The sequence below is a fragment of the Tetrao urogallus genome (genome assembly GCF_951394365.1).
Source record: "Tetrao urogallus genome assembly, chromosome: Z".
In the NCBI taxonomy this organism is placed as follows: domain Eukaryota; kingdom Metazoa; phylum Chordata; class Aves; order Galliformes; family Phasianidae; genus Tetrao; species Tetrao urogallus.
In genome coordinates, this window is record NC_136816.1 from 64,639,831 (window position 1) to 64,656,261 (window position 16,431).

At 41.2% G+C, this 16,431-nt stretch overlaps 1 protein-coding gene across 1 annotated transcript; it reads right to left on the reverse strand.

Moving 5' to 3' along the window:
* Nucleotides 1–539: 539 nt before the first annotated feature.
* DNAJC21 (DnaJ heat shock protein family (Hsp40) member C21) lies at nucleotides 540–16,011 on the reverse strand (the record flags this gene model as incomplete). Its single annotated transcript, XM_079548149.1, has 12 exons — nucleotides 540–704; nucleotides 1,423–1,498; nucleotides 1,850–2,040; nucleotides 3,718–3,757; nucleotides 4,356–4,514; nucleotides 4,773–4,860; nucleotides 5,224–5,378; nucleotides 6,722–7,026; nucleotides 11,306–11,428; nucleotides 12,789–12,909; nucleotides 15,547–15,640; nucleotides 15,915–16,011. The coding sequence occupies 12 exons, from the start codon at nucleotides 16,009–16,011 to the stop codon at nucleotides 540–542; spliced, it is 1,614 nt and encodes a 537-aa protein (XP_079404275.1).
* Nucleotides 16,012–16,431: the final 420 nt, after the last annotated feature.

The following is a 16,431-nucleotide window of genomic DNA, read 5'->3' on the forward strand; positions in this document are numbered from 1 at the left end:
GTAATTAACCAACTCTGACATCTTTCCCCTTTTGTCTGCTGCTTAATTTGAAGGGGACACTGAGGATGGTTACTCTTCCACTTGTGCTGCTCATATTTCATTTTTGATGGAAGATCAAAATAGCAGAGTCCAATCTTAGCCTCAAATAATTTTCTGTCTCTGTAAAGAAAACAACTGTGATGTGGTAAAATAATGTATTCCCTCTGCATAGTTACTCCATCCACACAAGTTTCAACAGGAATGCTAGGCAACTCTGCATCACTACTGCCCCTTCACCAAGACAGCTGTCAGAAGGGTAGGTCAAGTTCAGTCAGTAAAGAAAAAATGGTAAAAGCAAGCAAAAGCAAAAATTGCTTCACGAGATAACATTCTTCTTGTTACATCTTCCAAATCTTCCTTTTTTTCTTTTTTCCTTTTTGTTTCTTCCACCAAAACCTGGGATTGCCTTCCCACTTTACCTCAGAATAGGCAATGCACACTTTTCAATGTTTTAGAGAATTTTCTTGTATGATTCTAAAGACTGTCAGAGTAATAAAGTTCTACCTGTTTTTACGTTTCTCTTTTTTGCTTCTGGTGTGAACAGCTCCATTTACAGACAGTGCCTGTGTTGCTTTTGCATGTCCTGTTGCTTTTAGATGTTCAAACAGTTTATTTCGGGATGGAAATGTACAGTTGCAGGTTACACAGTGAATGGGAACTTCATTCTGAAAGATGAAAGAAAACAAACTGTTCACATTTGTATGAGATGTGTAATAAATACATTGTGTAATAAATAGAATACACCAATTGGCTCTACCTAGCTACTCGTAGAACAATGAAATGTGACTAAATTGTTTGTTTCTCTAATTAATATCCTATTGCTGATTGGCAATTAAAACAGAATATTAAAAGCATAACTTTGTGAAACTTTAAGGAGAGCCAAGTAAAGCCAAGAATACAGCAGAAGCTTACCAACAGTAATTAATGAAAAAGATTACTTTGATCTCACCTCAGTAAACAAGACTATAAATATAATATTTTGAGTTTGAGGTATGCCGAATTTATGCCTTAGGTGTAGCTATTACAAGAGTTGTTCTTCTGGGAAGAACCAATATTTGGAAAGATGCAGGCAGTACTGTCTCCCACCTGCCTGCTGAGAGCAGCCATCTTCAGATGTTTACTTTTTTTGGTTTGAACTGCTTTGATAACTGAGTTCTAGCCACTCTCCTAGACCTGAAATTTAGCCCTGCACTTCTCTGCATAGACAAGAGCTGATGTTCCAGTGTCCTAAATACTAATAAGATCACAGAAAGAGAACCTATTATTATTAAAAAGTAAGTAGTAAACTAGAACAGAATTTGGCAACTGGAGGTAAAACAAACTTTTTTTTGTTTGTAATGACATGACCCTGTTTTTTTAAACAGTGTAAGTAGTTTGACATACCATTGTTTGGTGTTCTGAAGATCCCTTAGCAGACTTTTTTGCATCCTTGGCTTTTTTACCCTTAGGCTTACTGCTGCTGACAGACAAAGAGAAACCAAGATTAGTGCACAAGAATATTCAAATTAAAGAGTCTGACTGCATTCAAGTCACTGTTCTTTCTTCACACAACCTAAGTGGTTCCAGCAAAATAGAAAGCCATGCGGCTTACGTAAAATCTCAAGATTCTGCTAAAGGACGAATCAGCTACTTGTGAATGATGCAGTGCTGATATGCAGTCTAATACCATTTCCAAAGTAAATCCTAACACTCTTTGTTCAGTACTGTATTTATGTAACTCTGATTTAGTGGAGTAGCCCTAAATTCACAGGTGAGAAAGATCTGCTTGTTACAGTATCAAACATGACATAAAATGACATGGTCAGCACACCTTTTCACTTCACTCTGTGCTTCATTCACTTGGCTATTATCTTCTGTAGCACTTGCTTCTTCTGTCACAGCACATCTTTGGTTATCATTTACAGACTGCTCAGCTGGGCCACTGTCTTTCTCCACACAGGGCAATTCCTTTTTCTCAATTGTTTCCTCATCAGCACTTTTATCAAGAGAGTCCTCGTAAGTCTGTCCAAATAGAAGAAATAAAAGTTACTTGATGCTCATTAGTGACTATGCTTATCATCATTTACCTTAAAACATGAGTGTGTGGGGAGAACACACAAAACCATGAAGCCTCTGAATTTTACACTGTATTTTCAGTGGGATTCCAACAAGCAAAATCTTTACTCCTCTCTTCTGAAAGATGAGACCAGCTGTGTTTTTAATTACACAAAGAGCTTGAACACAAGGCTCTATGTCACATCACATCATAATGGCTTTGTTTTTAACTTTGACTAACATTTTGACTGGTTTCTGTGCCAGACATCTGTATTAGCACACTTAAGCCAAAATAACTGAACCTACTGAAGCAAAACACACTGTATCTTCCCTCCCTATCTTCTGGCTACCTTTTCCATGTATCAGAATCAGAGTCAACAACTGTTTAGTAAGAGGTCAATATCTATGCATATCTGAGGCAAAGCTCAATTTCCAAAAGTAGAATAAACGTAACACTGTGTTAATATAACTACATCTCCTACAGTAACTCTTGCAGACATAGATAGCTGAGCACGTTTTCTCAGGTAGTTTTATCTCCAGGCAAAAAACCAAAGATCACAATAATTCTCAACTCTCGGTGAAGACTGATAGCAGATAGAAGTTACGCTTCTAGGATCGCTGCATAAGAAAATTCCAGGTCAGTTATGCGGATGTGCAGCCCACATTCCAGGCTGCAAAAAACCTAATTTCACGTAACTGAAGGATGGGAGACAAGGTGCCTACACAGAACATTTATAAAGTAGATGAAAAAGAATTTCAGGGAAACTGAAAAGGAAATGAAGAAGCCAGAGTTGGATAAGATGTTGATGGCCTGCATGGAAACAAGAAGGGCAAGCCAATACAACTTGGACAATGCAAAACCAACAAAGAGAAGCAAGAAAAATTCAGCTGATTGAAAGCCTTGGAGAAGTTTCTTGATAAGAGATGATGATGAGGAGAGGGCAGAGAAGGGGAACACATAACACTAGAAGGGTTAGGCTGGGGAAAAACCCTGAGGCCATCCTGGAAAACATGCAAGATGCGGGATGTAGTGTATGTAGCTCAGTGGTTTCATGACTATGATTGAGTGATACTGAATAGGAAAGAAGTACAAGTAGGAAAGGATCATGCATGAGAAAGACAGAGGGAGCAGTCTGCCCTGTGTGGTGTTCCTGACACTCAAGGCTGACACAGACATGCAATTCTTGAATCCCAGCCTGCTCCTGTCAGCACAGATCTGTTCTGTCATGCACAGATGGGATCCTGGAACATGCCAGATTGGCATTACTGGTGCCTGGAATGCAAGTGAGAGGTGGAGTGAATGGTGTTTGTTAGTTTCAGTAGGATGCTAATAAAGTTGCTTTACAAACAGTACATTCTTCCAGGTCTATCAATCAAAGCAGAAGACCATCACCAAACAGTTAAGTCACTAATACATCAGAGCCACCGCTGGTCTTGCTGATCAATTCCTTGCATTCTCTCTCTGTCCATTCAATCTCCTTTCTTTACATTTCAACCCATAAGCTTTTTGGAACCTGCACCACATTTATTCTGTTTGTACAGATGCTTCTCAAGTCAGGTCTGTGAGATGTATTACGATAATATATAAAACAAAATCATGTTGTAAATAAAGTTCTTTGAAATTCATTATGTCTGATTGCCTACCATCATTGTTTTCTGTTTCTTCTTCTGCTTCTTGGAGAGTCTGGAAAGGTAAGAATGTAAAATAGACTTTTTTAAAAAAGAAAACATTAATACAATTTCTAGAAAGGTATCAAATTATATTTTTCTTAACACTGTAACATGAGAGAGATAGCAGCCACAACTAGAAAACAATTCTCATCTGAAATGAAAGCAACACTTCTCATCATCTACTTACTGCATTAACAAAATATTTATTCTGCTCAGACTGAACTTAAAGATACTAAAAAGGCAGCTGATATTACGCTTGGTCCATTCAAAGAATGGAAGTTGTACAACATAACTTATTAAGTTCCATTCATTTTCAAGCACACTCATTTTCTATCTATGCAAGCATCCAACTGACAAAGAGTAGCATAACTAAACTGGTATACGCTGGAACTGCACCAAGCTTCCCTGTTTGAAAAATACCCTACATATGAATCTGGACAAATTAATGTATGCATTTTATTGGAACTCCAATACAAAGAAATATTTTAAATTGGCACAAAACTGTGAGTTCCAATACAACAACTAATCCAGTCAGAAGCTCCCTCTGAACTCAGAGATTTAATAAATCATAACTCATAATAAAATTTAAAATAATAAATAATTTTAAGTACTTCTGTTTGGGCACCTCTCCTGTTTCTTCCTCCTCTTTGGTATGCATTCCATTCACATCATCTGAAGACGCAGGAAATTTCTCTTCCTCTTCTTCCAGTTGCTGTCGTAACAGTGCCACCATCTCCCGATGCTTCTTTGATTTTTCATGATTCTTCATGCTATGAAGATTATTGAATAGTTACTGCAGGTATATTTGAGTAAATACTGTTACACTCACATATAAATTAACAAAAGGGCTATTATTTATCACTAGTAAGAATGGAAAGCTTTGCTCTGATAATGTCTCAGCTGGAAAGAAGACATTATTATGCGAAGCTAAAAAGTTCTTACAGTGCTTTTTAAAAAGTTGCTTTAAAAAAGCAACGCCTTCCCCTACCACTGCTGAAAAGTTTCCAGCTATATACAGACACACTTACGCTTTCTCAGTTTTTAACACTTTGTCACAAGCAGGGCAGTAGAGATCATCAGCATATTCAGCTTCTTCAGCCACATCATTCAGTTTGTCTGAAGAAATCAATGGGATCGAAGAGACAAAGTCAGAAGAGCAATCTTCAGGTTAGTTGCTATTAAAAGCCCCAGGAAACAGTCACAACATTGACATTCAGCTTCTTCACTATTTTTCACATGCAGAGAGATCAAGATAATTAACGGCTTAACTAACTAACGGCTTTACATCTTCTCATGTTTCTATGATTCTATGATTCTATGATTCTATGTTTGATGGAAAACATCAGACACCCAGCTTCTAGCCTGGCACACCAGCGTTGGAGACAGGGGACGTTCACCACATGCACCTGGGGTTCCAAGTGCAGTGAGCCAGTACTCACACTGAACAATTCATACAGCTCACACCCCCACGCCGCATACCTTCAACGCCTTCTTTTGTCTCCTGTCCTTCCAATTCAACTTCAGCATCTGATCCATCTCCAAATTCCTTCTCATACTGCGCCTCCATCTCTTTCAATTCTTTCTCCAGATCTGACATAGTTATCCAACTCTGCTCTTTATACTGTTCAGCAAGCCTTTAAGTAGAAAAATACAGTAATTTCTATGTGGCATTTATTAGATTGGAATTACAGAAACAGTATTATTTAAAAGATAGCTTGGTCTTCTCTGGTACTTCAGGTGGAAATTTCTGAATTTATTATGATGGAGCAAAGAACTGTTTGTAGGGCATGGAAATCTGAGCAGGTAATTTACGGTGCCAGTGGTCACACTGACACTGCTAGTAAGGAGATATTAACGTAAGCGGATCCTGCTTGAATTTCATGCAGGAAATGTACGAGCACATGGTAAATGTCAAGTTCACAACAGAGAAAGTCAGCTCAACCTTAAAGGTACTTTAACTGCTTTTACCTGCTGTAAGATCCAAACCAATGAACAGTGCAGCAATGCAAAAATAACTAGCAAATTACTGCTTGGCTTTGTGTTACAGAGGTGTACCCAGTTTTCCTAATAACAAGTGTGATCCAAGCTACCAGTCAGTGCACCACAGTACAGGTGAATTTTCTACAGCTGGGTCCTGAGTACAGAATTATTAACCAGTTTGTCAGTGAACACATACCTCAAGCTTCATTTTTCTCCCAGGAAACAAATAAACCAACCAACCCCAAGCATTATGTCTAATACATGTATTTCACATGTATGCAAATTATTATGATTTTGATGAATTTAATTATTTTAATTTTTATTTAATTATTAAATAATAGTTATTAAATTTATTTTAATTATTTATTTACAATTTTAATTATGATTTTAATGTTACAGGAGTGCAATTTCAAGACAATTAAGTATTTAAGCTTAATTGTATTTGTTAATTGAGTATTTCCTCTTATTTCAGATAAAAATTACTTCTAATTTGAAGAACTTCTGCTCAGACTGGCAGGCTCCCATTCATCTACTTTACATTTCATGAAAAGCAAAAGCACTAAAAAGTGCATTCAGTCCACTAAAAGGACCCCCTCTACCAAATTAAAAGGAAAAGCAAGACTACATTTGTTTTTCATACATTCTTTTTAGTAGATAAAGTTCCAAGGCAAATGAAGCTGGTAAAAGTCCAGGTTGTCATAGTCCTGTTCTGCTTCACTCCCCAACATACATTCTTTTTTCCTTAGATCTTCCCTCACATGCTGGCTTCTGTGCTATTACAGCCAGTAATGCAGTGCACAGGTTATTCCCTGATTTTCTGGGATCTTTCTTTTCATTTAAGAACAAATAAAAAGGTTTGACTTGAAACCAAAACTAATGTAGAAAATGGTCAAGAATTGTTAAAAGAGCATGTACAGCTGCCAGTGTAATCATATCATGGTAGACATTGATAGTTTCTCCAGGTTTAAGATAAACACTTCCTTCCATATTTACATACTTGGCTTGTTTGAGTTTTTGCTGCCTCCGAATTTCCTCTGCTTTCCTAAGCTTTTCTGCATTCTGTTCTTCTACAAGTTTTCTGTGAGCTTGTACTCTTCTGTCCCTTTTACGAATAAAGGCTACTAGCTGACGGACTAATTCATTCCTCTCTCTTTTTGCCTTATCTCTGGTTTTCTTGTTCTCTTTTTCCATGGCTCGTTTCTCCCAGCGGTTCGATGCTTGTCGTGTGTCATATTCTTCTTTCCAAGCAAAGTTTTTCTGAGTACAGAAACTCTGCCAATAGGCATAGAAAGGGTGGACTATCTGTTAAAATAAAAAAATTAAAAATTCAAGGAGTCACTTTATTAGGGGGAACATGGAAAAAAAAACTTACCAAATAACTTAGGACTTCTGTGTCTTCCTTACAGGCAAAGATTTTTACCCAGAGTATAAGTAAATCTCCACGAGGTTTACAGAAGTCTCTAACACCATCTTTAAAATTTCACCCCTTCTCAAATCAACAGCCTTCCACATGCCTATTTCTAAAAACATATCCCCATATAGGATTGGATTGTGCTAACAACAGAGCCAGATACTTAACCTTGCTGTACTTTTCCTTTCAAAGCACAATTGGAATGAGACATTGTGTAAATAAGCACATACTGTGAACAGCCACCCCATCAAATTACAATGAAGATCTCCATACATTTCTAACAGCAGCCAACAACCAGTACACAAAAACCAACCAAAAAAAAAAAAAAGCAAACACATGACAGTGTTTCTTCCCATCGTATTCTATCTGCTTCCAGAGAAAGTGAGAACATTTAATAACTCCAGTCAATTTCTCCTTCATTAATGCTTTTCTTTTTTTTAATGTATCATATACAATATCACGAAGCTGTGACTTTCAGTTTAATGAGCATTTGTGTGAAGATGCACTTACTCCTGCTTTGTTGTACTACATAACTGCAGGTAAAAATGATACCCTCTAGCTTTCACATTAGAAGAAGCAGTAAATCATCTTTCCTTATTCTATTTACTACTCATGAGTAAACACCAGATAAAGTGAAGCGACATAATGACTTTCTTTTCACAGAATCATAGGGGTTGAAAGGGACAACTGCAGATCATCTAGACCAACCGGCGTTAAAGCAGGTTCCCTAGAGTTGCATAGGAAAGCATCCACGTGGGTCTTTAATATCTACAGAGAACCTCTCTGTGCAGCCTGCTCCAGTGCTCTGTCACTCTCAAACTCCATAATTTTTTTCTCATTTTCAGATGGAACTTCCTGTGTTGCAGTTCTTGTCTGCTGCCTTCAGTCCTGTTGCTAGCCACTTCCAAAAAGAGCCTGGCTTCATCCACTTGACATCCAACCTTCAGATATTTCTAAGTGTTTATAAGATCCCTTCCCAGCTTTCTCTTCTCCAGGCTGAAAGCCCCAGGTCTCTCAGCCTTTACTCAGAAGGGAGATAAGGCCCTTAATCATCTTTCTGGTTCTCTGCTGGTCTCTCTCCAGAGTTTCCCTGTCTTTCTAGAACAGGGGAGCCCCCAAGTGGACACAGTTCCCCAAATGTGGCCTCACCAGATGTCATGGTTTTATGTGTTTTGTTTTTTCGGGTTTCAGTATTCCAATCAAAACATCATGTAGTGTACGGGGTATTAAAGTGTCACTGCCCCAGTTCCAGGTACCTGTCCCTGTACATTACAGCAGTCACGGGATCTGGCCCTTCTGGGGGGGGGGGCTCTCTTGCTGCCTTGCAGTGGGTGCTGGAGGGTGCTTTCCTAGCCGTTCCAAGCTTTTCAGGTTTGACTGGGTCCCGGGAACTCTCTCTCCCATCTTGTCTGATTTATTAGTCTCAATTTCAACTAAATTGTATTATATTATCTTGCATTCTGGTATCATAGTAAAATAAGTTTTCCTCCATAGATTGTTGATGCTGTTCTTTTCCTCCCTTCTTTCCTTCCCATGTTGTGGGGCTGCTGTGGGGAGGGAAGGGCAGGGGCCTACTGCCCCCCTGTCACAGGCATAGATTGACCTAATCAACTCCGTGACACCAGAGCAGAGCAGAGTGGTTGTATCATGTCCCTTGATCTGCTGTCCATGCTCTTTCCAATGCACCTGAGGAGGCCATTAGCCTTCTGGGCCACAAGGGCACACTGCTGGCTCATGGCCAACCTGCTGTCCACCAGGACACCCAGGTCTTTCTCCACCAAACTCTTTTCCAGTCCCTAACCTGTACTAGCATACACAGTTATTCCTCCCCAGGTGCAAGACTCTGTACTTACTCTTGCTGAACCTCACCAGGATCCCCTCCATACATCTCTGTATTCCGTCCAGGTTCTGCTGAATGGCAGCACCGACTTCTGGTGTGCCAGCCACTCTGGTTCATATCATTTTCTTTTCTATTATTTTGTTCCTCTCCAAATAACTCCTAACCTTCTGCATTTTTGCATATTTGGGAAACTTTTTTTTTTTTTTTTTAATTACTCATCTCATTAAACTTTCTTTTTACTACATCCTGCACACACTCCTTTACATCCCTGCATGCACTGCTGTTTTTGTATTTCTGGATACTTCACAGAAAAAGTTCTGGACTTCAACATAACAGCTTAACAGGTCTCCTATTAATATTTCTTCTTCTCTTTACAGAGGTACAACTATTAACTCCTCAACACTAATTTCTAATGACCCATCTATGTGTGAAGGCTCAAGGCTGTGGCCTCTAGCAGATAAGTAGCTATGCAGTTCTTCTCTGCTGTCACTAGAACCCAGCTTTATATGCCCAACAATGTAAGCAGTGATACACTATTCAGATTTATGCTTCAAAATGAGAGAAAGTGAGTAAACAGGATGCAGAGCCATCAGCTGATGACAGGAGTGAACTATCGATCCCGTCATCAGCTTTATGAGCTATGAGATGTGGCCACCTGAATATAAGCTCCTGTCCTGCCAGTCTCCTGGACACTGTAAAGCACCTCACGTTGGACACTCAGGTCGTTGCTTACTGCACATACTCACAGCTGACTGTGTTTCTACATAGAATTGCTCTACAACTAGTCTTGTGAAGCCTTGTTAAGTCATGGAGTTAAGAACATATTCCCTGTCTGCCTGGCACTGATTGAGTTACTTCCCAAACCTCCTGCAAGTTAACTCAGAAGGCTGGATCAGAGAACATTCATGTCACAGACCCTGAAGTCTTGATATAGCTTCTGTAGTTCCTTTCTAAATCTCTTTTTCCTTCTCCCACAGCACCTTTACTAAACAGGGAAGTGGGTGTACTACAACACTGCTATCTTCCAACCATATCTTTGAATATAAGGTAAGAGAGATAATGGCTTTCCTGGTTAAATGAAGCTATTTTCCATGATATAATTCAAAGAATCACTTAATCCCATAAATAAAAAAAAAAAAAAAAGAGTATTCTGCTTCCACAACTGCATGAACAAGACAGATGTCTAATGATAATGGTGCCAGAATTACAGCTGATTTTGCAGCTACTAATTGTCAAAAGTAGTTTCTGGTTTATAGCCATATCTATTCTACAGTCTTGACATGGGAAGCTCCCAAAAGATGTTCCAAGCTCAAGCTGTGAACAGATGGATCTTAGCAATTGTAGACACATTAAATATATGCTTTCTGGGAAAGATACTGATTTGTTAAGCCATTGTGTAATTTTACCTGAAATTAAAATACCCATTTGGGCATCTTTAGTGTCAAACTAACTAATTGTTTCTAACTCCAACCAAGGTTCATACCATCAAAATTTCTCATTTGTGAGGTATATATCAATTCAAATTTCATAAATAATCAGTTACACAGTATACTACTACTAAAAATGAAGGGAGAAGCAGGAAGCTAGGCAGAATACTTATAAGTCTTGCTACTGTGCAGTTAATAACCAGGAAAACAGCTATTATAAAAAATAATTGGTAAACTAGATGGGCAGAATTTATGTGTCCTCTAACCATTTGTCTTTTCCTGTATCCCAAAAGCAGACATGCATTATTCTGAAAATTAAATCTTACTACAGAATAACTGTAGATGACAGGAGTGCCATAGCAGGAGCTCACATGGCAGGTCAACTACAATGTCTCTCCTTTTCAACAGGCATTTATGTAGTAAGTGAGTCTTTGTTTCCATAAATGAAGCACAATACTATATGTGTTAATTAAAAAAATAATTTCTAATATCCTTTGCTGTGACCTATGTTGCATTAAAACACTGGTGAACTATTCTGTTTACATCTTGTTGAGAATGCTTGTTGCTCTGTTTTTTTTTCAGGCCTTCCATCAGGCACACTGCACTTAAGTTTCACTGGCATAACTGATGATTAGCCCTTCAAAATTTTGCTTGACAGCTTACCAATAAAAATCTGACTGCTAATATAGTCCAACAGGAAACAATGATTCTGATTCGTCTAAATGTTATGAATCACCATGCAGGCTCCACCTGTACAGTACTGTTACTACAGTAGAAAAGACAGTAGAAATGTGGTTTTGTATTTGCCTCAGAAGTCACCCAAGAACTTTTTCTGTGCTTTCAGTGTGAGACAAAGTAATGACAGCCATGCTACTTTTAGTTCAACATTATACTTGCTCTTACCGTGTCATAATCACTGTGGGAATACCCAAATGTAGGGAATTCTTCAATATCTTCGTGAGTCATATATTCCATCTCCTCTTTAGCAATTTGCTCAAAAACATGTCGGTAGACTGTAAAGAATCCCTGAAATTTTAAAAGAAGTAAATCATTATTTGTTCAATAATAAATGTACAAATGCTCAGTTACAGTAAGTAGTGTTTCTTTACAGAACATTCAGAAAAAAACTGCAGCTCTGCAAAGCAATTCAAAATGAGGGAAAGGTCTTGTAAGCACTCGCTAGTCTTTCTCACACCTCAAACAATCCATACCCAAATCTAACTAAAAAAATAAACACACTTACAGCATGCAGACAATGTTGACTAGAGTCTGGTTACACATTACGATGCCTTGAGGAAGTTCCAAATACAAAATTGACTATGACATACCCCAACTAAATCTTTACTTTTTAAGTTAAGATGATGCTGACTTACTCCTACCATAATAATACAGAGACGGATGGGGATTTTCTCTGGCAGAAGTCCTCCTAATCGCCTGGAGCTTTTTAAATCATGAGTATCTTAAAATACAACACAAAATTAAATTTTTGGAAGCTCACTTCCCTCAAGCACCACTATCATTTTTCCTCAGCTTAAAGCACTCCAGCTTGTGAAAGACATTTCCAAATATTCACTATTGCAAAGCACTGGAATGTTTCGCTACTTAATGGACAAAAATAATACAGACATATTTTGGAGTTGCACAGTTCAGTAAGGAATTACAAGTACGTAATTATCAGACAAAAAAAAGTAATTAAAGCTTGTCCAGGCATCAAGCACAGGATTTGTATTTGTGCGAAAAACTGTTACTATCACCTGTGCTCAACAATACCATGCACTGCTTCCCAATGCTAAGCAAATGCTGGCATTTGTCATAGTTTCAGCTGGGATGGAATTGTATTCTTCAGAGTGTCTGGTATGATGCTGTTTGGTTCTAGGAGAGCAATGCTAATAACGCAATGTTTACAGTTCCTGCTAAGCAGTGTTGTACAAAACCAAGGCCTGTAGCAGGAAAGGGCCCACGCAGCTGGGAAGGAACAGAATTAGGACAGCTGACTTAAACTGGCCAAAGTGATATTCCATATGATATGGCACAAGTGGAAGGTGTTTTGAAGGGGGTGGGAGTTCATCTCACTAATTCCACTGCTTGGGGGGCTAGCTGGGAATTGGCTGGGGGCTGGTAAGCTACTGCTTGTGCGTCACCTTATAGATATTATATACATCTGCCTATCCACCCAGTCACAACTATTTTCCTTTTTTTAATTAGTAGGTAGTTTTATCCCAAGTCACAAGTTCTACTTTGCTTTTTTATTATTCTCTCCCCCATCCCACTGGGAAGAGGGATGTGAGCAAACAACTGTGTGCTGCCCAGCCACCTGCTGGGCTAAACCACAACATTTTTCAAAAAATTTAAATTGATTTCTTAAAAAGATGAATTAGTTCCCTACCTTTTCATCATCTCCATATCCAGAGTAACAACTAACAGTGAAATAGCGCAGCAGATCCAAACTATCATCTTGATAGTCCCCATTCACTCCCCTCAGTAGGGCTTCCCTGTGGTTATCATACCTGGCAAAAACCAATAATGTAAAGAAAATGAATACTCTCCAATAACAATAAAACACAAGTAACGTGTAAAAGCACGTGTACTGCTTCACTCCACATTTGCTGTGCTGGGAAGGAGAGTCATCAGCAGTTTAGGAGCAACAGGCAGGGTTAGCAAGATAGAGGTGCTGGGCTGTATGTAAGGGAGAAACTATTCCATGTGCAGTCATAGCTATTAGAGATGGAATGATAAAGAGCCTCTGGGCGAGGATTAAGGGGACAGGCAGCAAAGCAGATATAGTTGTGAGTGCCTACTATTGCATCATGACATCCAGGATGATGGCATGGATGTGTCATTCTATGGGCAATTAGAAATGTCTGCATCAGTAAACCTCACCCTTCTGGGAAACTTCAATTTTCCAGAAATAAACTGGGAATATCACACCGCCATCACAAATAAGGCTGCAGCTGAGGAAGTGTCAGGCAGGCCATTAGAAAAAGTTTCTCTCCTGTGAGGATGGTCAAGCTCTCAAACAGACTTGCTGGTGAGACAGTTGATGCCCCATGCCCATCAGAGTTCAGGAGGTACATGGGTAATGCCCTCAGTAACATGCTTTAACTTTTAGTTAGCCTGGTGATCAGGCACTTGGACCTGGTGATCTGCCAAGGTCTCTTTCAACTGAACTTTCCTATTCAAAGTGTAGCTGTTCAGGGTTTCAGCAGGGATAGAGCTGATTTTCTTCATAGTATCTGGTACAATGCTGTGCTTTGGCTTTGGGAGAAAAACAATGTCAGTAACACTACAATGCTTTAGCTGTTGCTGAGCAGTGCTGTACAGAACCAAGGATATTTCAGATCCTCAAACCGCCCTGCCAGTGAGGGGCTAGGGATGCACAAAGAACTTAGGAAGGACAGAACGAGGACAGCTGACCCAAACAGCCAAAGGAACATTCCATACCACATCACGTTCATGCTGAACAACCAAACAGGATGTGGGTTTGGTCCAGAGGCTGCCGTACTAGGGGACTGACTGGGCATTAGTCAGCTAGAGGTTGGCAGTTGGTAGAGCATCACTGGTTCTGTATATTCTTCTATCATCTTTTTATTCCTTCCTTTTCTAAGTTATTAAGCTGTCTTTACCTCAACCCACAGTTTTTATCTTTGTTTTCCCAATTCTCTCCCCTATCCCACTAGGGGGAGTGAGTGAAGGGCTGCATGGTGCTGCTGCTGGGCTAAGCCTCAATGCACCTCACTTTCTGGAATCTGCATTTCATACTCAAGTCTTCAGATAGAAAAAGGGCTGAGTCAATAAACACTACCTCCAGACCTCCATTTTACTTACTATCATATCTGTAACAGCAACTTCCCAAAACACATTTAAGCAAGCTGCTTAATTTATGAGCTTATGAGCTGCTTATGAGCTTTCATAAGCAGGTAGGACGTTATCCAAAATACCCAATACTAATGAAAATGGAACAAAAAAAAAAAAAAAAAAAAAAGGAAAAAACAAGCACCAACTATCATATTAGAAGTGAAAAACTACTTTCCTTTATAGAAGGACAAATTTAGTGGAGGTGCTCCTGGCTTCATAAGCTGGATGCTTCAGCCCACTTGAAAAACAAGTTATGCAGAACATTTTGTCACGGAGTTGACCGGATCAATCTATGTCCGCAACAGGGGCGACAGGCCTCTGCCCTCCCCCCCCACCCCAGTCCCACAAAAAATGGGAAGGAAGGAAGGGAGGAAAAGTGCAGCGCCAACAATCTATGGAGGAAAACTTATTTTACTATAATATTGGAATACAAAATAACACAGTATAATACAATTTAATTGAAATTGAGATTAATAAATCAGACAAGATGAGAGAGAGAGTTCCCGGGACCGATTCAAACCTGAAAAGCTTGGAACGGCTAGGAAAGCACCCTCCAGCACCCACTGCCAGGCAGCAAGAGAGTGCCCCCCCCCACCCAGAAGGGTCAGATCCCGTGACTGCTGTAATGTACAGGGATAGGTACCTGGGATTGGGGCAGTGACACTTTAATGCCCCGTACACTACATGATGTTTTGATGTGGAATACTGAAACCATAAAAAAACAAAACAAAAACAAAAACATAGAACCATGACACATTTAAACTCACAGTCTCTTACAAAGAGATGTTTGTGCATATTTCAAACTAGGACCATTACTGGAACACAGGCAAAGGAGGCACAGATGAGCAGGTGGATACCAACAACTCTCACCTGTGAGGCAGAAAGCAATGCCAGCCCCAGCAACTCCTCAGCGCTCATCCCACACCACCCTGCAGAAAGCAGTGAGATACCCCATCCCTGGAGACCATCAAGGTCAGCTGGACCAGGCTCTGGGCACACAGATTTAGCTGTAATCTTGTTTGATGCAGGGGAGCCAGAGTAGGTCACCTTCAGGGGTGTCTTCCAACTCAAACGATTCCATGAAAGGAACCATCCTTAACGCAGGGCAAAGCACTGCTAGGGCCAACCTACAGCCCAGACCTCCAAGCCAAGGAGTAGAGAACTCCAAGTCCTCGCTGTGAGAGCAAGGGAAGGGAAAAAAGCCAAACGACAACAGAAAACAAACAAAATACAAGAAACAATACAGGCACACAAAAGTATCTTCAAGCCCACTGGCTGGATTTACTCACCAGGCTCTCTCCTGAGGGTCACTGAGCACATCGTACGCTGCCTGGATTAACTTGAACTGTTCAGCAGCTTCCTCAGCGTTCTCAAGGTTTTTATCTGCGAAAATTAAATTAATTAATCGTCAACAACTCAAAGCACGACAGCGGCACCCTTCACACAAACAGGAAAGGCGCCGCCGCCACACGGCACGGGACCGCAGCCCCGGCCCACTACTCCCAGACCGGGCGGGCCTTCACACTAGCCCCGATCCCCTCGCGAGCTTCTCCATTCCCCACGCGGCCCGGCCGCCCTCTCCCCGGCCCGGCCCGGCCCGGCCCGGCCCGGCCTCCCCTTCAGGTCCGCAGCAGGCCGGGCCTGCGGAGCGCCGTACCCGGGTGCCAGCGCAGCGCTAGCCGCCGGTAGGCCCGCTTCAGCTCCTCCTCGGCCGCGTCGCGCCGCACGCCCAGCACCTCGTAGTGGCACCTCATGGCGGCGGGGAGGAGAGCCGGCCGGCAGCGAGAGCGGAGCAGCGGGCGGGAACACAGGGAGCCGGCCGCGAGGCCGTACGGAGCGCGGGCCGGGAGGAGCCGCGGCGGCGGGGGCGGAGCTGGGCGGCTGGGGCCGGGCGGGGCTGCGAGCGGGGCTGCGGGTGGCGCTGGAATGGCGCCGCGGTGTTGTGATACAGGCCGGGTGGAGAGAATCCAAGGAAGCCTTGTAAGTGCGGTGAGGCTCTGCAGGGCAACGAGCGTTAGGGGTGGCTGAGGGCGCTGGGTGCGCTGGGCCCAGAGCAGAGGAGCTGAGGGCGGCCGCAGCTCCTCACAGGATTATGAGTGGCGGTGCTGAGCTCAGGTTAGGCTCAGATCTTTCCAGCTCGGGATATAGTGTGATCCCGTGAACCTCGCATTGTG